The following is a 25635-nucleotide window of genomic DNA, read 5'->3' as shown; positions in this document are numbered from 1 at the left end:
ACCGTCTGCCAACCTTGCTGATCCGTCCGGGCCACTCACCCGGACCAACTTCAGTCTGCTCTACTGCCACTTCACTTCCTCTCACTTTCACTTCCAAAACTCAACTCCTTACTTTTCCCGCCTCCAGGACTGTGAACTCCTCGGTGGGCGGGGCCAACCACCTGGCCCACCCCCCTGGTGTGGACATCAGCCCCTGGAGGAAGGCAACAAGGGTTTTGTGTTTGACTTCGGTGTGCCTGACCGGGAGTGTGGGGTGTATAGGTGTTGTGCTCTGTGGCCCCTGGCTTGTCCAGGGCGCCACAGTATCATCTCATAAATATCGTGAGCAAATCTTATATTACTCATCTTAGACCATTCGCACAAGCCCTATATCTCTCATCTCATACTAGGCATATATTTGTCAGTTCTCATCTCAGGCTCCAATATATCATGATCGGTGATGTTCAGGCCAGTCTTGATGAGTTAGTGTGTTGTAGCTAGAGGTTTAATGAACCAGACACATTTAACAGAAGGCGTACACTACTCTATGTATCCCATCAGAAATCTTACGCCAGTAAGAGACTGTTATAAGGTTTCTGGCATAAGGAACGCCACAGCATGTCATATTTTGGTGAAGCTAGGCAAAAATGGCGTGAAAACACCAAGAGTTATAACATTTTTAAGCAAATCTGCATTTTGCAAAGATTTTGTGTTTTTTAAAGTGAATTCCAGCAAGTTTGTGGTGTTACAATTTTAATGAATTGAGGCCTTCCCTTCTCTGAATTCAGCAGTGCAGCAAAGCATTGAGATCCTTTCCATACTGTATAATGCTAAGATTGTGGAGGGAATTTATCATGAGGGGAGTTGCTGCTGTTGTGCTGCCATCCAGGGCAGATACACAGAGCTGGATGACTGTATGCAGCTCTCACTCCATATTAAATCGGGTAGTATCACCCTATATCACAGCAAGAGCTGTAGTTAAGTTCTCATTTTAGGCTGGAGCTCAGATACAGCCATTGAAGTACCCCACTCCTTCTCCATGAGGGGTATTATCAGGTGGGGAAGTGACCGGCTGTAGTGAGAGGAGTAAGATCTGTCACGTTATTGTACCGCCCCAGCGCCAGCAGCCGGGATGCTGTTCGGATCCGGATCCGCAGTGGCTCGAGGGATCTCCGGACTCGGGAGGGGCCGCGCGGACACCCGAAATAAAAGGGGGGGTATTTACAAGAGGTTTTGTCGTTAGAGTTCGTGACGCCACCCACGGTGTGTGGTAAAGAGTAATACCACCGCTGCTGTGGAGAGCGCCCGGTGGCGATGGTATGGCAGCTAGGTGTTTAATCCCTCCGTAGGTAGGGGGAAAGTGCCCCGGGGCTTGGTGGTGGTGAATGGGGAGATCTGTTAGGGAGGAAAGGGTCACTGCGTACTCACTCAGTCCAATAACGCTGAGACAAACAACTTGTAAACCAGAATTCTTAGCACCGCTGTAGCAGGGAGGGAGCACGCTGGAATCCCGTGCCTGATGGTGTTGCTTGTTAGCCTGTGACCTTTTCTTTGGCACTGTCTTTACTGGTTGGCCCCTGTAGTGTAAAACTAGTCGAGTCCCGCTCACCCGTATGGCTAACGGAGTGAGCTTGCTCTCAGGGATCACGCTTGGGATTTTCTGGACTGTGTATTAGGAAAGTCAAATCCCCCTCGTTGCATTAGTACCCTGATTTTGGAGTGGCTGGAGGATGAATCATGAAGTCTTCGACCTCGTTGGGTAAATTACCAGGACGCTTGAAGCTACTTCCCGGCCTAGGGTCCACGTACCCCGCCGTGCCCTGGCCCCTGCCCGAAGATGGCTCAAGTCCGCCGGCTGCCCTGCTTGGCAGTTCCGTGCCCCTTGACACGATCCCCTGCGACCGGGGTTCCAGCTCCTACCAGGCCCAGACCAACATCTGCCACCTAGTAACTGAGGAGCCCAGCTCCTAACCTCCTCCAACTACTTGTGACCTCTTCTCGAGAGTCACCACTCGACTGACCTACTCCTGACACTCCTGACCCTCCCTTTACCAACCCCCAAGTAGGCGGCCCTATTCCCTTCAGGCTACCCTTTGGTGTGTCTGGTGGGTGTGGTGCAGAATGTTTCTAGGATTTCGATTGGCTTGTTCTTAGCAACACCAAAGGCCAGGGACTCGTAACCAAGGAGGAGATGGACACCATGCAGAAGGGCAGATTGCACAATGTCCTGTGACAACCTGATAGGCCAGGGCGTCACATAATCCTCCTCTTCTCCCTTTGTAAGACTAGATTTTTTACTAGGTGCTTTCTGTTCTATTTATCTACAGAGGTGAGAATTGTGACTAACAAAGTCATAAATGTGGCTTACACCTTATTTGCATGCCTTACCAAGAAAATGTACGCTTTTGGTGCAAACATAGCATACAGTGTGACAAATTGTGACTTTTGGAACCCAACAAAAAATTGTTGAAAATGGCTTTATTAATTTTCCCTCGTATGTCTTTCCAGAGCAGCAGATCTGATCGTGGAGGTGGCTCATCCAAATATAACCAAGAGATATGGAGAGCGCTTCTTGTCTGCAGCAAACCTCCTGGTAAATAACTGTTTCTTCCTTCATTAGGAGCATTGGAGAAGCTGGGACCTTCACCCTAACCTAGCGCAGGCAGTAAGGAGGATTTATGCTCTTAATAGCCTAGACAACTATTCCGTACAAATCAAGAATCTATACATGTAATATAGGAGATGGCACCTGCTTTATACTGTAGCATCCATTCAAGCTCTACATTGCTCATTCCCCAGTTCAGTGTCAATGTCCCCAAATTAATCCTCTTCTCATGATTAATGTGGAGTTATCTAGTGGTCCTGGACCAGAAAAATGCAGTGTCGGCTCAGGACGCCAACAGCTAGAGAAAATGTCGCTTCACGTAAGCAAACGTATCCATCACGTATATATTGCACATTGGACACCAACCAGCTGCAGGCACAAGATACCCATATAGATTGTTATGGCTTATCAATCGTCAAGAGATTCACACTGTCCCCTCACTTGTCCAGATCGGATCTCCCACAGCATTAGCAGATGAAGACACTGAGAGAAGGCTGAGAGAACGAGCCAAGATGTCAGGTTACACCCTGTATATTCCCAGCGGTGCACTGTGGGGGGGAGAAGACATCATGAAGATGGCAGATAGAGGAGCGCTCACGGTAAGATCTGCATATAGACCCCGTTCACACTCCTGTGGAACGATTGTACTCTCAGACCCTGCAGATTGCTTGGGTCACTCCAGACACAGGTGTGAGGTGTCCCTGAAGTATCATAGCACCTAACTTATGAAGTAGTAGAAAACGATAGTGCAGCTGGAGCCCATGGCAGTGCCAAAGACAGCAGAGCCAAGGCTGTATGATCATCCATTCATGGGACTAAAGGCCGCTTTACACGCTACGACATTGCTCAAGCGATCTCGTTGGGGTCACGGAATTTGTGACGCACATCCGGCCGCTTTAGCGATGTCGTTGCGTGTGACACCTATGAGCGATTTTGCATCGTCGCAAAAACGTGCAAAATCGCTAATCGGTGACATGCCCCCCTATTCTCGATTATCATTGCTGCTGCGTGTACGATGTAGTTCGTCGTTTCTGCAGCAGCACACATCGCTATGTGTGACACTGCAGGAACATGGAACCTCACCTTACTTGCGGCCGCCGGCAATGCGGAAGGAAGGAGGTGGGCGGGATGTTAGGTCCCGCTCATCTCCGCCCCTCCGCTTCTATTGGGCGCCCGCTTAGCGACGTCGCTGTGACGCCGAACGAACCTCCCCCTTAGAAAGGAGGCGGTTCGCTGGTCACAGCAACGTCGCTAAGCAGGTAAGCAGTGGTAAGTGGGAGGGATAGGGATGCACAGCAAAAAATGAGAGCATATGAGTGCAGCCCTATGTGTGAAATTACATACCGGACAAAAAGGAGGGGAAAGCACACATAATATGGGCGCACATCAAAACCATAAAGCGTTTAATATACAATATATTTTATTGGATCAAAAAGGACAAGGACATAATATAAAAGACTTTTAAAATACACACATAACATATGACCTCACTAGTACTCCAATTGTAGTGAATAAGATTAGTACAGATAGACAAAAAATAAATCCATCAGTAAATATGTAAGGGGTGGGCAGACCCCTTACAAGGAGGTGCAGTTTCCCCCTGAAGATACCTCACTCTGGGGTAGTTACTGTTGATGTTATTAATAAACATGTTTTTACTGTGCAGTGGGTTTTCCCCTAGAGCCCGGGTGGGACGGCTGTCCCCATAGAAAAAGGGCAGGAGAGAGGAGGAGCCGGCAGCTTAGAGAGAGAAGTGTGTGTCTGTTGGAGTCAGTTGTGTCCGGGACGGGAGAGAGGAGACAGCCAGGGGCAGAGTGTGGAGCTGAGTGGGCAGAAAGAAAGAAAGAAAGAAGGGAGCTGGAAGAATAGGGAAGCCGGAGAGAAAAGGAGCGGGCGGAACCTCATAGTGCGAAGCAGTCCCGGTGTGGGTCCGGGCTGTGGGTAGCCATAAGTGGGAGCCAGGTGAAGTAGAGTAGCCGGGCACATCCCCACTGGAGGAGACGTCAGGGCAGGCTTTCCCCAGCTAAGAAAAGAACGTGAAGTCATCTGTAACTGCCGGTTTATGGAAAGAGTTGTGAAATAAAGAATGTCTTTTATTTGCATCGAACCATGCCTGGAGAGTGTTTATACATCGGACGACATCTGCACCACCACACTCTGCCCCACCAAGACATCTCCTGTCCCGATAGTGACGGCGGAGCCAGGGGTAAGCCTGACAGAAGGGGCCACGACTACAAGCCCAGAGGCGCCCCTGGCACCCCGTTACATGTGGCGTAGTCGGCAGGATCCGGATCATATGCAAGGGGTCCCACTCCAAGAAGAAGGAGATCAAGTGATGCCGAGGACACTGGATCCAGATTATTGGAAAAGAGTCCCGATCCCATGGTGGGAAGAGGAAGAAGTGCCTAAGGCGTTGGACCGGGCACAAGATGGCGGCAAGATGGCCGTTGTCTGTGAAGACACAGAAAGCGCGCGCAGAATTGGCGCCAAAAGAAGAGCCTGGGGCTGGCCGGTGCCGAAAAAGAAGTTCGGAGTACTCCGCCCAAAGAGGGGAGGTGCCGGTCCCAGGGCATCGAAGAAGACATGTGAAGTGGGCGGTGTTTTGAAGAAAAAGAAGAACCGCCGCGGAAGGGTCGATCTGATGTGTGAGACTGGGGGTGGAGTATACCCAAGAGCGGGAAAAGTAGGCCCGCCTCCACTTTCTCCAGCATCTCCACTGACCCCGACGCCTTTACCAAAAACGCTAACTCCGAGCAAGATGGAGACCCCGAGAAAACAGCATGCTGCAGTGGGCGCGCTGGTAGAAATCAGCCGGGGGAGAGGACGGCCGAAGCAGACTGCGGCCGCAGAAGGACTTACCCTTATTTTACCGGCTGTGCCAGAAGGACCGGAGCGGCCCACCAAAGTAACCTGGGTCACTACCTGGGATGCCGCGACCGGCGAGACCTCGACTGAAGTCCGCGCCACCTATAGGGCACAGCTGCAGCCGGGAAGCAAAGTCCTGGGAACTACATATCAGTGTCCGGAGGTGTCCCCGCCAGTCGAGGTGGGACCTCCAACTCACACAGCAGTTCCGGCCCCGGAAGAGCAACCTACCCGGGAGCTAGAAGAAGACGAGTGGGGATTCTTCTGGGACCCAGTGAAACCGTCACCCCTGACTCAGCGGAAGTCCCCATCACCCCGTCGGGGGTTGAAGATACAAAACCGGAGGTTATGGACATGTTTGTGTTGAATATCGGCATTGTTACGGAGCCGGCAAAGTTTCACAGTTGCAACCTTTGTTCAAACTATGGAGCCCGGAAGGAGCCTGATGCTGGACTGAGCCAGGGGCTCCCTCCATGTTGTTAAGGAAGACTTTAGTGTCCGTGTGCCTGCCTTCAAAGACCGGGAGTGCTTGTTATAGTCTCCGGGCAGAAGATCAGCAAAGACCGGGAGTGCCTGCTGACGGCCTCCGGGCACATTGTCTACAAAGACCGGGAGCTCCCAGGAGGGACTCCGGGCGCTGGACTGGTGTGCCCCTTGCGGGTGCCCTAAGGTGAACATGTTTGAAGTTTTATTAAAATGACTTTGTTTGTTTTTACATGTGGTTTTAGATTTATGCCTTGCCGGGAGGCTTAGGCTTAAAGAGGGGAGGAATGTAAGGGGTGGGCAGACCCCTTACAAGGAGGTGCAGTTTCCCCCTGAAGATACCTCACTCTGGGGTAGTTACTGTTGATGTTATTAATAAACATGTTTTTACTGTGCAGTGGGTTTTCCCCTAGAGCCCGGGTGGGACGGCTGTCCCCATAGAAACAGGGCAGGAGAGAGGAGGAGCCGGCAGCTTAGAGAGAGAAGTGTGTGTCTGTTGGAGTCAGTTGTGTCCGGGACGGGAGAGAGGAGACAGCCAGGGGCAGAGTGTGGAGCTGAGTGGGCAGAAAGAAAGAAAGAAAGAAGGGAGCTGGAAGAATAGGGAAGCCGGAGAGAAAAGGAGCGGGCGGAACCTCATAGTGCGAAGCAGTCCCGGTGTGGGTCCGGGCTGTGGGTAGCCATAAGTGGGAGCCAGGTGAAGTAGAGTAGCCGGGCACATCCCCACTGGAGGAGACGTCAGGGCAGGCTTTCCCCAGCTAAGAAAAGAACGTGAAGTCATCTGTAACTGCCGGTTTATGGAAAGAGTTGTGAAATAAAGAATGTCTTTTATTTGCATCGAACCATGCCTGGAGAGTGTTTATACATCGGACGACATCTGCACCACCACACTCTGCCCCACCAAGACATCTCCCGTCCCGATAGTGACGGCGGAGCCAGGGGTAAGCCTGACAGAAGGGGCCACGACTACAAGCCCAGAGGCGCCCCTGGCACCCCGTTACAAATAAACAGTATATTGCATGCAAATGACCATTCTTAATAATTATTTGAGGCCAAACACCCAGTACAGTGAATTATATCAAGATATTAACAAATGAAGAAGACCTCAAAATAATAATACAGGAAATGTATCCTGACCAGAGACTGTGCCTATGTCAATAATATGCAAGTTCGGCCCATCCAGATATCTACCTGACGCTGTGTGTCAGGTGGCAGTAAGAACCACATCAGCAGTGGTATAAGATGATGTTATACATCAGGGGTGGCCAGACAATAGATGAGCTGAATACAATTAGCGTGTAGGCAGATATAAATAGCATGAACATCAAAAATAATGGTGTAAAACAGCAACCCCAGCCAGGAGCTACATCTAAAGCAATCACATGCAAGGCCAGCCCGTCATACTTGCCACAAGGCAATCTGCGGCAGGTAATGCCAAGATCCACTTATAATGATGCTGGTATATATAAGTAATAGAAATCCCCCACACACAGGGTGCCTGAACCTAGTGTGAGGTAGCGCGGTCGGCTGCGCAGCAGAAGACACGGGATCCAGGCATTAAGTTTCACAGCACACGGTTTAATGTCCAAACAAAAGTCCACACCAATATACATGTGCCTCTCCAGCAGAGAACTCAGGGAGTTGTGTTCACTCCCTCACACCCGGCACACCTGCCCTTGTTCCTGTTTCCATTTAACCCTTCCTTCAGCCTGTAGGGAAACAGCATTAACCCTAGAGTGGATTTACTTTCTATCATGGAGTGAGCACAACCGGGGCGAGACATACCGGCCGTCATAGATAACCCCGGTCACAGTCTCACATACCCCCCCCTCAGTTCAAGCGTGCGGGGTTGAACTCCCGCCATCAAACACGGGCCGCGGGACAAGGCATCGGCATTGCCCTGCAACCCACCGGCCCTATGTTCAACCGTAAACCGGAAGTTCTGCAGAGAAAGGAACCACCGGGTAACCCGGGAATTCCGTTCCTTGGCGGACCTCATCCAGACCAGTGGAGAGTGATCCGTCACCAAGCGAAACTGCCGTCCCAGCAGGTAATAGCGTAGGGACTCCAAGGCCCACTTGATCGCCAGGCACTCCTTCTCCACTACGCTATAATTCCGCTCGGGAGGGGTGAGCTTCCTACTTAAGAAGGTGACGGGGTGTTCCTCCCCCTGAACCACCTGAGACAACACTGCCCCCAGGACGACCTCTGAGGCGTCAGTCTGTACTATGAACTCCTTCCGGAAATCAGGGTGTACGAGAACGGGCTGTCCGCACAGGACCCCCTTCAGGGCCCGGAAGGAGTCCTCGGCCTGCGGAGTCCAGCGCACCATGACGGACTTCTTGCCTTTGAGAAGGTCCGTCAAGGGGGCTGATAGTCCCGCAAAATCCTTTACAAACCTCCTGTAGTACCCCACGATACCCAGGAAGGCCCTAACCTGCTTCGTGGTCAGGGGTCTAGGCCACTTCTGGATCGCCTCAACCTTGTTAATTTGGGGCTTAATCACTCCTTGGCCTATTATGTAGCCCAAGTAGCGGGCTTCCGTGAGTCCCAACGCACATTTCTTGGGATTGGCTGTCAATCCGGCTGTTCGAAGCGCGTCCACCACCGCTTGTACCTGTTCCAAGTGGGTCTGCCAATCGGAGCTGTAAATAATGATGTCATCAAGGTACGCTGATGCATACGCCTGGTGGGGTTCCAGCACTAAGTCCATCAACCTCTGGAACGTGGCCGGAGCGCCATGTAACCCAAAAGGCAAGACAACATAGTGGAAGAGACCCTCCGGCGTAACAAAAGCGGTTTTCTCCTTGGCGGACTCCGTCAGTGGCACCTGCCAGTACCCCTTGGTCAGGTCGAGCGTGGTAAAATACCGCGCCTGTCCCAGCCTATCAATCAGCTCATCCACCCTGGGCATGGGGTAGAGATCGAACTTGGATATTTCGTTCAATCTCCTAAAGTCATTGCAGAACCTTAAGGAGCCATCGGGTTTTGGTATTAGGACAATCGGACTAGCCCATTCACTCCGGGATTTTTCGATGACCCCCAGGCGTAACATTGTCTTTACTTCCTCCGATATGGCTTGTCGTCGAGCCTCCGGTACCCGGTATGACTTCAGGCGTACCTTCAGGTGGGTCTCGGTGACAATATCATGTCGTATCAGACTGGTCCTACCGGGCAGCTCGGAGAAGACATCGGGGTTCTGCTGAACCAACCGTCTGGCCTCTCGCCTCTGAGTCTTGGTGAGGGCTTCTCCAATCCTTACTTCCGGTTCGTCCTCTCCGGAGGTCGCTGGAGCCGGAGGTGAACGACCCGAAGAGGAGGGAGATGGGGAAAAAACAGCCATCAGGCTTTCCCGGTCCTGCCAAGGTTTTAATAGGTTGACATGGTATATTTGTTCAGGTTTCCACGTATCGGGCTGCAATACTTTATAGTTAACCACCCCGACTCTTTCCTTTATCTCGTAGGGGCCTTGCCACTGAGCCAGGAATTTACTCTCCGCCGTGGGGATTAATACCAACACCCGATCCCCGGGTTTAAAGGTCCGCACGGTGGCTTGTCTATTGTAGAGGCCGCTTTGCGCGGCCTGAGCCTCCTGTAAATGCTCCTTCACAATTGGCATGACCGCGCTTATGCGGTTCTGCATACCCAAAATGTGTTCAATCACACTTTTATGGGGGGTGGGCTCTTGCTCCCATGTTTCCTTTGCCAGGTCCAACAACCCCCGGGGATGTCGCCCGTATAACAATTCAAAAGGCGAAAACCCCGTGGATGCCTGTGGCACCTCACGGATGGCAAACATCAAATAGGGAAGCATCATATCCCAGTCTTTCCCATCTCTTGAAATCACCCTTTTTAGCATGGTTTTCAGGGTTTTATTGAAACGCTCGACTAAACCGTCCGTTTGAGGATGATACACAGACGTACGCAACTGCTTGATCTGGAGTAGCCGGCATAGCTCTTTGGTCACTTTAGACATGAATGGGGTCCCCTGATCCGTAAGGATCTCCTTGGGCAACCCCACCCGGCAGAACACAGCAAACAACTCCCGAGCTATAAGCTTTGCTGCAGTATGTCTGAGAGGTATCGCCTCGGAATACCGGGTGGCATAGTCAACGATCACTAGGATGTGTTGGTACCCTCGAGCGGACTTTACGAGGGGCCCCACCAGATCCATCCCTATCCGTTCAAAAGGGACTTCTATAATGGGTAACGGTACCAACGGACTGCGAAAATGGGTCAGGGGTGCGGTAAGCTGACACTCCGGGCAGGTTTCACAGAACCGTTTTACCTCCCCAAAGACTCCGGGCTAATAGAACCTTTGCAATATTCGCTCCTGCGTTTTCTTGACCCCTAGGTGGCCACTCATCAGGTGTTTATGAGCCAAGTCGAGGACCCGCCGACGATGCGGCTGGGGCACCACCAACTGCTCTACCCCCACGCCCCGTATTTCATCTACCCGGTAGAGTAAATCCTGCTTAAGAGCGAAATGGGGGTACCTTACCTGGGCACCGGGCAGCTGTGCCACCCCGTCAATTACTGTCACCCAACTCCGGGCATGTATTAGTGTAGGGTCCTGGAGTTGGGCAGTCCCAAACGTATCCGGGGACTCCTCCAACTCCGGGATGGGTTCGACCGTCTCAGCCTCTCCTGCCAATACCTCTAGGGGCGACCTATCGGGTTCACATTCTGTCCCTATCATGGGGACCCCTACGGCAGGTGTCCCGGATTCAGGATTGTAGGGCTCAGGTCCCGGACTGACCAATATCTGAGGAGACTTAGGGGGTCCCTTCCATAAAGTCCAAAAATAGGGCAGATCCCTTCCTATGATCACGTCATAGGGAAGAGTGTTAAGAAGTCCCACCTCATGTTACACCTGACCGCAAGGTGCTGTGATGGTGACAATCCCTGTGGGATAGTCTCGGCGGTCCCCATGTATGCAAACCACCCCCACGGTACGTCCTGTGGCCTTTACTTTAGCCCTCAAGGTGGATCGCACAAGGGTCACTAAGCTTCCGGAATCCAACAATCCTGTAACCGGACATCCATTCACCTGTATTTGGCACAAGTGGGGCTCCGTCTCTGGGGAGACCAGGTCAGCGGTACACACCACCTGAGCATACATTGAACCCCGCCGGGTAACCCCACAATCCATGGGCTCCGTGGTGAGTGGACACTGGGCTTCCATATGTCCCACCCGCTGGCACCGCCAACATCTAATGGGGACGGAAACCCCCTTGACGGGTTGTCGTTTAGGGTACAGAACCTTCCGGACCTCAGGATTGGCGGCCGCGGCCTCAGACGGGACGGTAGGGGACTCCTGCACCGTTGTCAGCGGTGAGTCCTTGGCCCTAGGCTTGGAGGGGCCGGACCGACGGGCGGTACGCAAAGTCTCAGTGTCCCGTATCAAGTCCTGCGTAGCCACATGCCGCTCTACCAGGGACACTAATTGGTCCAGGGTACTCGGGTCACCCTGTCCTACCCACCGTTGAACGGTGACGGGTAAAGTGCGCACAAAACGATCCACTACTACCCTTTCCACCATCTGCGCCGGGCTCAGAGTGTCAGGCTGCAACCACTTTTTTACAAGATGCAATAAGTCATAAGCCTGGGAGCGTACGGGTTTGGCTTCCTCATAGAACCACTGATTTACCCGCTGAGCCCGTACATAGGTATTCACCCCCAACCGTGCCAGTATTTTGGCTTTTAGGGTCACATAGTCAATGGCGTCCTCGGTACAGAGGTCCAGGTACGCTTTTTGGGGTTCCCCCGTCAGATAGGGCGACAATACCTCAGCCCACTGGGGGGTCGGCAGCTTTTCCCGCTCGGCCACCCGCTCAAACACCGCCAGGAACGCTTCCACATCATCCCCCGGGGTCATCTTTTGCAACGCTTGTCTCACCGCTTTCCGGACGCTGCCGTCATCACCCGGTCCCGGGGTTGTTGCTGCCGGTCCGGCACGGATCGACTTGGCCAGGAGAACTTTCTGTTCTTGATGTCTTTGTTCCTGCAGTTGTAAGGCTTGCTGCTGACGTGCATTGGCCTGAACCAGCTGTTCTTGGTGTCTTTGGTCCTGCGATTTCAAGGATTGGAGCAGGTGTGCATTGGTCTGTTGCTGCTGTGCATTAGCCTGAGCCAAATGCTTTAGTATGTCCTCCATGGCGTCGCTGGGTTTGGGCCGTAGTATAGCCGCTTGAATCCAGGACATGTGCTACCGGGTCACCAGAAAAGGAAGCCACACCTCACCGGCTGGGATGCCCGCATTCTCCACCATATGTGAGGTAGCGCGGTCGGTTGCGCAGCAGAAGACACGGGATCCAGGCATTAAGTTTCACAGCACACGGTTTAATGTCCAAACAAAAGTCCACACCAATATACATGTGCCTCTCCAGCAGAGAACTCAGGGAGTTGTGTTCACTCCCTCACACCCGGCACACCTGCCCTTGTTCCTGTTTCCATTTAACCCTTCCTTCAGCCTGTAGGGAAACAGCATTAACCCTAGAGTGGATTTACTTTCTATCATGGAGTGAGCACAACCGGGGCGAGACATACCGGCCGTCATAGATAACCCCGGTCACAGTCTCACACTAGGCACATGGGAGGGGATGCTGCTGAAATAAGGGAGGATCAAAAAAGCACACCCATTGACCACTCAAACAGTGTAGGGGTCAAACAGGTGTGATTACCAGCCGGGCCCGGTGTGGTCAGAGGGTTGCATGCAAGAGTTGTGCGGAGGAGTAAAAGTGAGGTCAGCAAAAAGCCCAATGCGTTGCGCTGACTAGCAGCTTCGTCAGGGGAAGTCAAGCAGGTAAGCAGTGTGACGGGTCTGAGCGATGTTGTGCGCCACGGGCAGCGATTTGCCCGTGTCGCACAACGGATGGGGGCGGGTACGCACGCTAGCGATATCGGTAATAATATCGCAGCGTGTAAAGCGGCCTTAAGTGCTACCTTCTAATAAGTAGGTACAGGAGGAATCCAAGACCATTTTATTTTATTTATTTTTTTTATTATAGGCCTAAGAACTTACAGGCAAGTAGTTGCTAAGTAGCTGCTTGTGGTGCTTGTCACCGGCTCAGTGAGATAAGAAACAGTGATTCTACAGCTCCAGCTACATAGGCAGTAATGAGACAACTGGAATCGTTTTTACCTTCAACTCTCCTGGAGACGCTGGAAATTTTTCTGCATTGCTTCTAATACCCTATGATGACCTGATAGGCCAGGGCATCACAATCCCCCTTGATTAAACGTAGCTCATCCTCGAGCTACAGGACATTAGAGGGTTTATTATTTATTTATTTTTTAAACTGTAAAAATGGAAAAAGAAAACATTTTTATTTTACACAATACATTCCTCATTAGGGAGGCTGGCACTTAAACGTTACTAAACTTTATGAGTTCATCATTTCAACGATGGAACGCTACCGGTTTGTTTAGTAGCGGAGACTCAACCTGCTCCATTGCAGCCTCTTCCTGCAACAGCCCAGTCCCAATGTCCCGGATCCCATTAACCCGTCACCCAAACAACCTGACCCGCTGCATACCTATTGTGGGTCCGTGACCAGGTTAAGGTCCCGCGTGTTGCAAAAGACGACTCTGGTAACAGTTCTGAGCAACCTGGTAGCCATTGCCCATTGCGCAGACCCCCACCGGGGCCTCCTGGTGCTGTCTACCAGCACTGCACGGTCCAAGGCCCTGGTGACCTTTTACCTGTAACAAAGCGTGGAAAAAGGTTCAACAAGGAGGGCGCAGTCTAATTATAGCAGAACTTTTCTGTCACCTTCCATCATGGAACCCTTCAGTCGGTCCTCGACAGCCTCCTCTATTTGAACACTGAATTTTGAACGTTCAACAAAGGTGACAGTCCACACAAAACTTTAAAACTTGCAGGTTCCGGTCCCTTTAACGTCGGGCACCTCCTGGACACACTCTTGCAAAGTGCCCTGGTACACCACAGCAACGACATATGGGCACCACCACATCCATGATATCGACTGAGATCTCTTCATCCGAAGTGGACTCTGCTTCCACCTCCATTATCTCCAATGCCTGTAGTGCTTGTGATGACAGAGACATCCGACAGCTGTTTCCTCCAACACGTGGCACCCATGCAGCTTCTGGGGTACTGGAACCTGAATCGCCTTCTTCCATCTCCTCCGGTTCTGAGTCCACGGTAACCGGATCAATCTGGTCAGAAGCCGCAAACTGGTCATCTCCATCAGGGGTCAAGGGATCTGCTGCCGGTATTGCGGGCAGCGTCTCGGGGTCAGCCGTGGTGGAGGGCAGAGGCGACGGTGCCTGAGTGATTGCTGTGAGTGTGGGCGGCTCGGATCCCACAGCCGCATCGACCGGATTAGTGAAATCAACTGGGACTGGGTAACCGCTTATCCGCTCTTCTCGTGGGACTCCAATCTCATGGGTTTGCACCGCCGCGGCCATCCTCCGCATCTCTGTCCGTGGAGCTACTCTCGGAGCTGTATACTCTGTTGAGCAGCAGCGCCTCTCTGCCATCTTGACTCTGTGCTGTCCAGGAACGTTATGGCAGAGTCCTGGCGTCCCTGCTTCTATTCCACTGCTGCTGCATGCCGTCACGCCCCCTCGGTTTTCACACAGCACTCTCTCGATGCTATGGCCCTCTGGGAACTTCCGGTTCCGGCCTGACTCTCTGGACGAAGGGCGGGTGTCATGGGGTATGCGACAGAGCAGTGAGGAATGCCAGGCCAAGGAACAATCCAAAGGGCTTTATTGGAACTACAAAGATAAAGCACCAAACATAAATATAAATCCTTAAAGTCTGCAAGGAGTCCACAACAAAACAAAAGATCCAGGGGCACCTCCCGGTATTCCGATGCCAGGGAAAATATGGCAATGGTCCTTATATGAGTTCCTTGAGTCCAACAGGGTAAACAACAAAACACAATCCCACATGGCCACTGATCTCCAGTCTGTAACAGTCCATACACAGGCTCTAGGATCCAGCCTCCGCAATAGATCCTAGTCCTTCTCCAGCCGAGATCCAACTAACTAACCTAACATGGGTCTCATTGTTCTCTCTTCTGGGATCAGCCCCTAAGGTGGGTAAAAGAGTCCAACTCCGCCTGGACACTTGATACATGAATGGACTTTAAGGCACCGTCACACATAACGAGATCGCTAGCGAGATCGCAGCTGAGTCACGGTTTCCGTGACGCAGTAGCAATCCCATTAGCGATCTCGTTATGTGTGACACCTACCAGCGATCAGGCCCCTGCTGTGAGATCTCTAGTCATTGCAGAATGGTCCAGGCCATTTTCTTCAAAGGCGATGTCCTGCTGGGCAGGACACATCGCTGTGTTTGACACTGTGTGACAGGGTCACAGTGACTGCTGAGATCGTTTTACAGGTCGCTACTGCGACCTGTATTGTTCCTGCATCGCTGGTAAGATCTGACTGTGTGACATCTCACCAGCGACCTCCCAGCGACTTACCAGCGATCCCTATCAGGTCGCATCGTTTTCGGGATCGCTGGTAAGTCGTTGTGTGTGACTGGGCCTTTAGACTCCTGGCTCTGTCTTGTTTACCAAGATTTGTAGATTGTTTGTTCTTCTCAGCATGGGACTTCTCCAATCTCCCAGCAGAAGCAGTACAAAGAAGAGACAGACTATTACACCATGAGCACAGGCGGGGGAGGGACACGCTGTTACAACCCCTTACCCCCTCAAATTGTGTACGGACTGGTGACCTCAACAGGTCGCTTGTCAAGTATACATAAACATGTGTACCCTTACTCAGAGCTCCTCCTGTCTGGACAATCCATCTGCATTTTGGGTGTTGGCTCCAGGTTCTTTAGTGTATGGTGAAGAAGTAGGGTTGAATGTTCGGCTCCAGTTTGTATCCTCCTTCACTTAAACTCTGCTTCCTGAACCAACAAATTGGCATTGTACAGTATATCTCCCACATCATTGCCTAGGAGAATGTCTGCAGGAAGGCCGCTCATCACACCGATTATGCATTGTTTTGCCCCAAAGCCATAATCCAGGGTTAAGCTGGTGTCACACACAGCGACAACGACAACGACGTCGCTGCTACGTCACCATTTTCTGTGACGTTGCAGCGACGTCCCGTCGCCGTCGCTGTGTGTGACATCCAGCAACGACCTGGCCCCTGCTGTGAGGTCGCCGGTCGTTGCTGAATGTCCAGCTTCATTTTTTCGTCGTCACTCTCCCGCTGTGACACACACATCGCTGTGTGTGACAGCGAGAGAGCGACGAAATGAAGCGAGCAGGAGCCGGCACTTGCAGCTGCGGTAAGCTGTAACCAGCGTAAACATCGGGTAACCAAGGGAAGTCCTTTCCCTGGTTACCCGATGTTTACGCTGGTTACCAGCCTCCGCTCTTGCTGCCTGTGCTGCCGGCTCCTGCACTGTGACATGTGGCTGCAGTATGCATCGGGTAATTAACCCGATGTATACTGTAGCAAAGAGAGCAAGGAGCCAGCGCTAAGCAGTGCGCGCGGCTCCCTGCTCTCTGCACTGACATGTAGCTGCAGCACACATCGGGTTAATTAACCCGATGTGTACTGTACCTAGGAGAGCAAGGAGCCAGCGCTAAGCGCGGCTCCCTGCTCTCTGAACATGTAACACAGCGACGTTATGATCGCTGCTTCTGCTGTGTTTGACAGCTAAGCAGCGATCATAACAGCGACTTACAAGGTCGCTGTTACGTCACCGAAAATGGTGACGTAACAGCGACGTCGTTGTCGCTGTCGTTTAGTGTGAACCCAGCTTTACACTTGCTCTTGGAATATATCTCTGAGTACGTCCAGCCAATTCAATGGCAATTCCTGGTCCCTTTTGCATTGCTTCTGTTTGAATTACTCGGGGATCTGCTATGGTGAGAAAAGCCCCAGTATCATGAAAGCCAACAACTTTTTGGCCATCCAGCATGACCTCCTGTAGTTGTTTATGCTGAAGATCATAAAAACAGGTGGCTGTGGCTCGCACCCCATAGACTCCTGGTAGGGACGTCAACGTATCAGAGTCACTTGGCAAATCATCAGGGCCTGAATCCAGCTCTTCTCCTGCTGAGGGTGTCTGTAGATAATGGACAGGCAAAGATGGTCTGCAGCTGTTCTGCCTCCGAACACCTGGATAGTGAGCTTGCAGATGACCAGGCTTCTCACATCGATAACATCTGCGCTGCATCTCACGCCTTCCAGTTTGCCTTATGGAGAAGTAGGTAGGAGACCTTGGTGACTGATAGGGAGGTACAGGTGCTGGAGGTGGTTGTCGATTTGGAGGATGACTCCACTGGATAGATGGGCATGTGGCCCGCAGATGCCCGGGATGCCCACAGCTATAACATCTTCGCTCTTCTACTTTCTCTCCTCGTTGCATTCCAGAAAACGTGGTAGAAACAACTGGGGGCACATACACACAGGTACACATACACACATGAGGTGGTGATCTAGGAGGTTGAGGAACATTGGGCACTGAAGGACAAGGAACCTCTGGTGTTAGGGAGCTGGTCATTTTTGCTCCCTCTGCTAGCAGCTTCTTCCACTGAGGTTTGATAGTGAGCACCTCATCAGCTACAGCAGCTTGTTCCACTGTCTCTGGTCTCCTCTCGCACACCCATTCCCGGATCTCAGTAGGGCACTTGGCATAAAACTGTTCTTTCAGGATGACCTGGAGGAAGGTCTCCCAAGTTAAGGCCCCCTCTCCCTCCAGCCAGCGATGGCATACTTGTTTCAGTCTGTGGGCATACATCTTGAAAGACACTTCCCCATCACAGGCTAACGTACGGAACTGAGTCCTATAAGTATCTGGGGTCACAGCATAATGTTCTAGAAAGGTCTGTTTTATCTCCTCATACTCACAATTCCACTGAGGGTCCATAGCTCTATAGGCGTCGGCAGCTCCACCCTCCAACAGGTGTCTGACTCGCTCTCTTTCTGGGACTTCCATTAATGCTCAAAGTCCTGGAAGAAGCCCTCAATGTCGCCTGCAGCTTCATTAAATAGCTTAAAGTCCTTGCGGGACACTCTGGAGAATTCCCTCATAGTTGGTGCTGTGGGTACAGTCTGTCTGGAGCCTCTAGCTGCTTCCACAGCAAACCTCCTCTCCAGCAATGCCCTCTCTTGAGCTTTGCGAATAGTATCCATCTTATATTCAATGGTGACCTCATCTCCAAGCAATGCCATCTCCTCCTCATACCACACAACCCACTGACTTTTTTGGGTATTTACCTCCAACTCCCCTCTTTCCTGTCCTTGCTGTGGAAATTGTTCCTCAGTGCCATCTTGCAAGCGTTTTCCAAAGCCTCAATTAGTTGCTCCTTGGAGAGTCCTTTGTAGCCAACTCCTAATTCACGGGCCTTTGTTTTGAGGTTCGACACAGTCCAGTTCCTGTATCCTGAGGTTCTGGTTTCAGACGTTGATGGGCCATTGTCATCAATTTCTTCTGCTCTGATCCCGCCGCTGCCACCAGTTTGTGACGGGGTATGTGACAAAGCAGTGAGGGACGCCAGGCCAAGGAACAATCTAAAGGGCTTTATTGGAACCACAAAAATAAAGAACCAAACATAAATATAAATCCTTAAAGTTTGCAAGGAGTCCACAACAAAACAAAAGATTCAGGGGCACCTCCCGGTATTCTGATGCCAGGGAAAATATGGCAATGGTCCTAATATGAGCTCCTTGAGTCCAACAGGGTGAACAACAAAACACAATCCCACGTGGCCACTGATCTCCAGTCTGTAACAGTCCATACACAGGCTCTAGGATCCAGCCTCAGCAATAGATCCTAGTCCTTCTCCAGCCGAGATCCAACTAACCTAACATGGGTCTCATTGTTCTTTTCTCCTGGGATCAGCCCCTAAGGTGGGCAAAAGAGTCCAACTCCGCCTGGACACTTGATACATGAATGGACTTTAGACTCCTGGCTCTGTCTTGTTTACCAAGTTGTAGATTGGAGAAGTCCCATGCTGAGAAGAACAAACAATCTCCCAGCAGAAGCATTACAAAGGAGAGACAGACTATTACACCATGAGCACAGGCGGGGGAGGGACACGCTGTTACAGCGGGGCTTCGGCTTTGCGCGCTTTCGGGGAATAAGAAGGCGTTTTGGCGCCAAAAGATGTTGGAAGATGGCGGAAAAGGCAGGAACGGGGCTTTTGACTCGCGGTTTCGGTCTTCAAGGCGCACGTCACTCAGGTGAGTGGGTCCTGCTTGGATCCTGTTCGTGATGCCAGGTAATTTGAGGGTGTGCCACCCCCGCGTCAGCAGCCGTGCTGCTCGAATCCGGATCCGCGGTGGCTCGAGGGGTCTCCGGACCCGAGGGTCATGCGGCTCCTCAAACGAAGGGGGTTATTTACAGACGATGTGTTAAGGGGGCTTTACACGCAACAACATCGCTAACGAGATGTGGTTGGGGTCACGGAATTCGTAACGCACATCCCGCCTCGTTAGCAACGTCGTTGAGTGTGAAACGCACGAACGACCGTTAACAATCAAAATTACTTACCTTATCGTTGATCGTTGACACGTCGTTCTAATCCCAATTATCGTTGCTGTTGCAGGACACAGGTTGTTCGTCGTTCCTGTGGCAGCACACATCACTATGTGTGAAACCGCAGGAACGAGGAACATCACCGTACCTGCGGCGGCCGAGGATGAGGAAGGAAGGAGCTGGGCAGGATGTTACGCCCGCTTATCTCCGCCCCTCCGCTTTTATTGGGCGTCCATTTAGTGACGTCGCTGTGATGCCACGTGAACCGCCCCATTAGAAAGGAGGCAGTCCGCCGGCCACAGCGACGTTGCCAGGCAGATAAGTATGTGTGACCGATCCTAACGATGTTGTGCACCACGGGCAGCGATTTGCCCGTGACGCACAACCGACGGGGGCGGGTGCTTTCCCCAGCGACATCGCTAGCGATGTCGCTGTGTGTAAAGTGCCCTTTAAAGTTCGTGACTAGAGTTGAGCGCGGTTCTAGGTTCGTGGTTCTCCAGTTCGCGGCTCGAGTGATTTTGGGGGCTGTTCTAGATCGAACTAGAACTCGAGCTTTTTTGCAAAAGCTCGATAGTTCTAGATACGTTCGAGAACGGTTCTAGCAATAAATAAACAGCTAATTCCTACCTGGCTTTCCGCTGTAATAGTGTAAGTCACTCTGTGACTCACACTATTATGAAATTTCAGTGTATAGTGTGCGGGAACAGCGCCTTCAGATCACTGCTGTATGGATAATGGCGATGGCCATTTTTTTTTTTTTTCCTTGTCTTCCTTCCCTAAGCGCGCGCGTGTAGTGGGGAGGGCCAGCATGTCAGCCAATCCCAGACACACACACAGCTAAGTGGACTTTTAGCCAGAGAAGCAACGGCATGTGTGATAGGATGTCCATGTCACATGTCCCTGCATTATAAAACCGGACATTTTCCTCCAGCACGCCATTATCTGCCTTCTGCGTCCTTGGTGTCAGACATCACTGGCGCAGCTCCGTCCTGAGTCCTATCGCCGATACTGCTGTATGCGCTCCATACACAGCGCTGGACAGCTTAGGGAGAGCACTTTCTATCAGTCCTTTTAAGGGCTCGTACCGGCAGGGTCAGAGCCGTAGGTGACAGGTCCTGAAAACAGAGTTTAACAGCTACACAAGATGACAGCGTCTGTGTAGCTAAGGTCAGGGATTTCCTCGCTGCATTTCCCCATTAGGAGGGAATAGAAAGGCAGGCTTCCATTCCTCTACCCAGAGCCCCACAACCCTGGCACTGTACCCTCCTGTCCTCTGCACACTCCAACTCATTGTTACTAAGCCATTATACTAGCATACACTGAGTGAACCTAGTGGCATCCTAAACGTGGCTATTGGACTTCTGTATAGTCCCAGTAGTGCACAGATATTTGCAGCACCTCTGCCTGCATTGCACACTCAAACTCATTATAACTAAGCCATTATACTAGCAAACACTGAGTGTACCTAGTGTCATCCTAAAAGTGGCTATTGGACTTCTGTATTGTCCCACTAGTGCAAAGATATTTGCAGCACGTCTGCCTGCATTGCACACTCAAACTCATTGTTACTAAGCCATTATACTAGCAAACACTCAGTGAACCTAGTGGCATCCTAAATGTGGCTATTGGCCTTCTGTATTGTCCCACTAGTGCAAAGATATTTGCAGCACGTCTGCCTGCATTGCACACTCAAACTCATTGTTACTAAGCCATTATACTAGCAAACACTCAGTGAACCTAGTGGCATCCTAAACGTGGCTATTGGCCTTCTGTATTGTCCCACTAGTGCAAAGATATTTGCAGCACGTCTGCCTGCATTGCACACTCAAACTCATTGTTATTAAGCCATTATACTAGCAAACACTCAGTGAACCTAGTGGCATCCTAAACGTGGCTGTTGGACTTCTGTATTGTCCCACTAGTGCAAAGATATTTGCAGCACGTCTGCCTGCATTGCACACTCAAACTCATTATAACTAAGCCATTATACTAGCAAACACTGAGTGAACTTAGTGGCATCCTAAACGTGGCTGTTGGACTTCTGTATTGTCCCACTAGTGCAAAGATATTTGCAGCACGTCTGCCTGCATTGCACACTCAAACTCATTATAACTAAGCCATTATACTAGCAAACACTGAGTGAACTTAGTGGCATCCTAAACGTGGCTGTTGGACTTCATTAGTGTCCCACTGGTGCCAAGCTATTTCCAGCACCTCTGCATTACACCCTCCTGCACATTTTGCTACGCTAATTTTATAGCAAACTCAGGGAATTCCTTGCTGCATTTGATCATTAGGAGGGATAGAAAGTGAGGCTTCTTTTACTGTCCTGGTACCCACAGAACACGGCCCCTGTACCCACCTGTCCACTTTTGCCACGCTATTTAATTAAGAGCTGATTTTTTTTCTGCCATCCTAAAATTGTCTGTAATACTAAGTTAGTGTTCCTTTGCTGCCAAGCAAGGTACAACACATGTGCTTTTTACACTCCTTTCCATTTCTAGAACGCAATTATTAACTGCAGATAGTCCAGCCAATCTGTGACGAAGGTGCAGGCGTGGATATAATGTAGCCTGCATCCAATGGTGGTTCTCTCGATGTCTGACAGCTTAACAATACCATCTGTTTCCACTTCCAAAACAAGTTATGACCTGCCAATCACACTCCCTGTTACGGGTATAGGGGTGGACGTTCAGTTTGAAAAACCATGTGTGACTGCTGTCCCCACAGTCACAGAAGATGAAGAGCACGCAGATGCACTTGATGGGGCAGGCGGTGGTTGCACAGGCACGCTAGGCCGCATTGTAGCACAGTGAAATTCACATTGCGACTTATGCTTCATTTTAAGTCGTGTACAGGGTGGGCTCCCCAGTATGCAGCAAAACCAGGCAACAGGAAAAGGACTCTAGGCAGTTGGGTTGATAAATGATTGTTTAACTTTACCAAAACAAACAATAAGAACCATGCATACAATTGAAATAATTGAACAATCTATTCTGTTGCCTACTACCTGCTAATCCCTCTGCGTAGCAGTAATTGAGTGTTTGTGCGTGCGTGCGCGTGTGTGTGTGTGTGTGTGTGTGCGAACACGACTTACCAGTGGTGCATCACAAGAGCTTCCAAGTTATCTACCTAAATATAGACAAAACACATTACCCCCCCTGAATACCCTTGTTAGCTGAAGCCTCACAGATAAGGCAGATGATAGCAGTGTGAATGCAAACCACACAGCTCTGCAACACAGTCATGGAAATCTTGAAAAGCAACAGTCAATGCAAACATGTGTCGCTGTCCCTCTATGATTTAAACTGTACGTGACAATTTGACAGTGCAGAGGCAGCAAGTCTTATTGTCTATATAGTCGGCCTACCCAGAACAGATATGTGTTTTGCTAATAAAACAAAGTGTTGCGTGCCCGCATTATTGTCTGGGCACAGCCTACCGTACCTGGGTACTGTGATGTCCAGTTGCCAGAAATACAGACTTTACGCTCCTCTCACGGTAAACAGTATAGACAGCACCGTAAGAATGTTGGTCTGTGGCACAGGATGCTGCTCACTGACGTTACAGTGCTCATCATCAAAGTACAACACAACTCCCCTCACAATTGAACGAACTGTTTCCGCGGTGGCTCCTTGCTGTAACACACACCTTTAGCTTTTCCTTCTGTTCATAGACAGCATCTCCAAGTCCACACCCGAAGAGCAATTTTCTATTGCTATAGTGATCAAAGGCAGATCCAAAAAAACAGCAGCCCCTTGTGTGTAGTCTGCAACAATGCATGCAATGAACGGCAAATAAGCATATTGCGTTGACAGTTGCTAAAGCTGAGCAATACACCTTCACGCTGTCAATTTATATCCATGTGATACTTCATGAAGGAAGTACTCAAAAGTGTGAGTTTTTGCCCTCGACTTACAGATTGTTGACAAATCTTACAGATTCCATGACTTGGGTGATCCTTTGCGATGTCCAAAAATTCACAGGCTAGGCAAGGCTTACAGCCCATGCGACCTGCATAGCCAACACGACTTCTGCTCAGAGGCAAAGTTGTGGCCCATGATTCAGTTGTTGACGTGCTTCCAGTACTTTGTCTCTGTCCAGGAAGACGCAACGTAACCTCGTCGTCACTAGCATCCTCCTCCACCTCCTCTGCTGACCTCATCGACTGGCTGACTTTGGTTTGACAGTAAGTGTGGTCTCCAACCTCATCAATCACCCTGTGTGTTTTTATTCCCCTCGTCCTGAGTCCTCCGAGACAACCTCTTCCTGCCCTGACCAAATAGTAAAGTTGTCGTTTTAATCAGGTATCTGTGCTCCTCATCATGTTCCCCATTGTCTCCACCAGGAGGATTTACTTTGTGGAAATGATGGTGTAGATTAGGCTCAGCACCTTCTTCATCGGGGCCTGGATCCCACTCATAAAGCTTCTGGTTATCTGCGCAGATCATTTCCCCTGTCTCATGGAACTCGCTACCTCAACACGTCAGATTATCTGCTACACCCGCAAGTGTAGTGTAAGTTTATTCTGTATGTAACCCCCTTCTCATGTACAGCACCATGGAATCAATGGTGCTCTATAAATCAATAATAATAAAAATAATAATAACTTCTTTGTCTGTACTCACTGCAGCTTTGGAGCAGACCTCTGATTCCGAGGCTATAGTGTGACTGAACAGCTATGCAGACTCAACCATCTCTGTTACCCCATACTCAGCAGGGCTGGTGGAAACTTGAGAGCTGTTAGGAAGCAAGTGCGATTGGGTTGACACCACAGAGGAATGCAGTATTTGGGATCTTGAACTTGAGGTGGAGGAGAGGCCACTTTATGGAGCACTTCAGATCCATTGAAGCAGCTGCTGTTTTGGCCTCATCTACATTTGTTAGCGATGGTCGTGTCCATGAAAAAAGGGATCATATCAGATTATCCATGGGAAGAAGTACACCTGTTCTTTTGGATGGTATTTGTTGTTACAAAACGGTGCCGCCTTAAACGCAAGCAGCCTGCTGCGGTTTCAGTTGCGCCCAGGCATCAGCTGCCATTTAGGCCTGTGCCTCGGGTTGTCCAGCTGGCTGCTTTCTCCTCCACGTCTAAGTGTGGAGAGGCAGCTAGTGCGCATGCGTGTGCCGATTTACCCCAGCCGCAGCCTAACTCCAGTGTTTCGCCTAGTGAGTATGCTCAGCCTGACTGTGCCATTCCTGAGGCTAAGTCTTCATTTCGGGCTACAGCGCATGCTCCCACACTTAGTGCGAAAAGCCTCTTTGCACAGGTACTTGCACTCCGTGCCGGGTCTAAGTCCTGTGTTGTGCCTAGACACCATGCTAAAGCTGATAGTCTTTTTTCAGAGACTGTATTTCATGCAACTGACCATGGTCAGGCACTTACTGCATCAGAAACTAGGTCCGGTAATGAACTCTTTGGCCCTGCCCCTGATGTGGGGGGCCCATTTAGACCACAGGGCATCAGGTGTCCTGACGATGTGGCCAGGCCACTCCCAAATGGCTTGCAGAGGCCCGCCCCTATGACTTGTCACCTCATTATTGATGGTCAGACGATGACTGGTGAGGTGTTTGGGTCATGACAGCCATGAGGTCATCATTGAAGTTGCGGTTCCAAATAGGATGCTAGTTATGCCACTCATGACGTATCACTCTGCTTTTGTCTCCAGGAGGTGCATTGTGGTCCACCCTGGTTTGGGGCGGACCCAGGTTATAAAAGGGGCTGTAGACAACAAGGAGGTGCGCAGTCTTCTATTATGCTCCGAAAGAGCACACCTCCATGTGTTAACCCATTGCGGCTTTAGGCCAGAGGTAGGCAGGGATAGGGCGTCGATGCAGGCCGCCACCACAGTTAGTAACGCAGAACGGTTAAGATCAGCTCCTGTCCTACAAGTCCTGCTTGTGCAGCCCAGTGGCATTAACAGGCCTGCTGCTGCTGATGCTCCTGCTGTCCACAGGTTTGGCCCCAATGCACACGGTCAGCGTACTGAATGGCCCCTGTGACCGTGGCTGCGGTCTGGTCTTGGCAGGCCGGGCTGGACGTCGCTGCTGCGGCCTGGTCTTGGCAGGCCGGGCTGGGCGTCGCTGCTGCGACATGGTCTTGGTGGGCCGGGCTGGGCGTCGCTGCTGCGGCCTGGTCTTGGTGGGCCGGGCTGGGTGTCAGTCCACCTGGCGTCTCTGCAGGGACCGCGGGTTTAGCAGCGTGGGCCGTGGTGGGCATCGCCTC

At 51.0% G+C, this 25635-nt stretch overlaps 1 protein-coding gene across 3 annotated transcripts in view; it reads left to right on the top strand.

The window, feature by feature from the left end:
* ASPDH (aspartate dehydrogenase domain containing) overlaps nucleotides 1-25635 on the top strand; it is a 558112-nt gene that overhangs the window by 395312 nt on the left and 137165 nt on the right. For 2 of the 3 annotated variants that reach the window (XM_075330142.1, XM_075330141.1), the window contains 2 exons: nucleotides 2488-2572; nucleotides 3034-3183. In XM_075330142.1, the coding sequence (XP_075186257.1) occupies nucleotides 2488-2572; nucleotides 3034-3183 (235 nt within the window). The remainder of the gene's footprint in view (nucleotides 1-2487; nucleotides 2573-3033; nucleotides 3184-25635) is intronic. The other variant, XM_075330144.1, reaches the window with a different exon arrangement.

Source organism: Anomaloglossus baeobatrachus, chromosome 12 (genome assembly GCF_048569485.1).
Source record: "Anomaloglossus baeobatrachus isolate aAnoBae1 chromosome 12, aAnoBae1.hap1, whole genome shotgun sequence".
Classification (NCBI taxonomy): domain Eukaryota; kingdom Metazoa; phylum Chordata; class Amphibia; order Anura; family Aromobatidae; genus Anomaloglossus; species Anomaloglossus baeobatrachus.
Note: the sequence above shows the minus strand (reverse complement) of the source record. Positions and strands in the feature narration are given on the sequence as shown.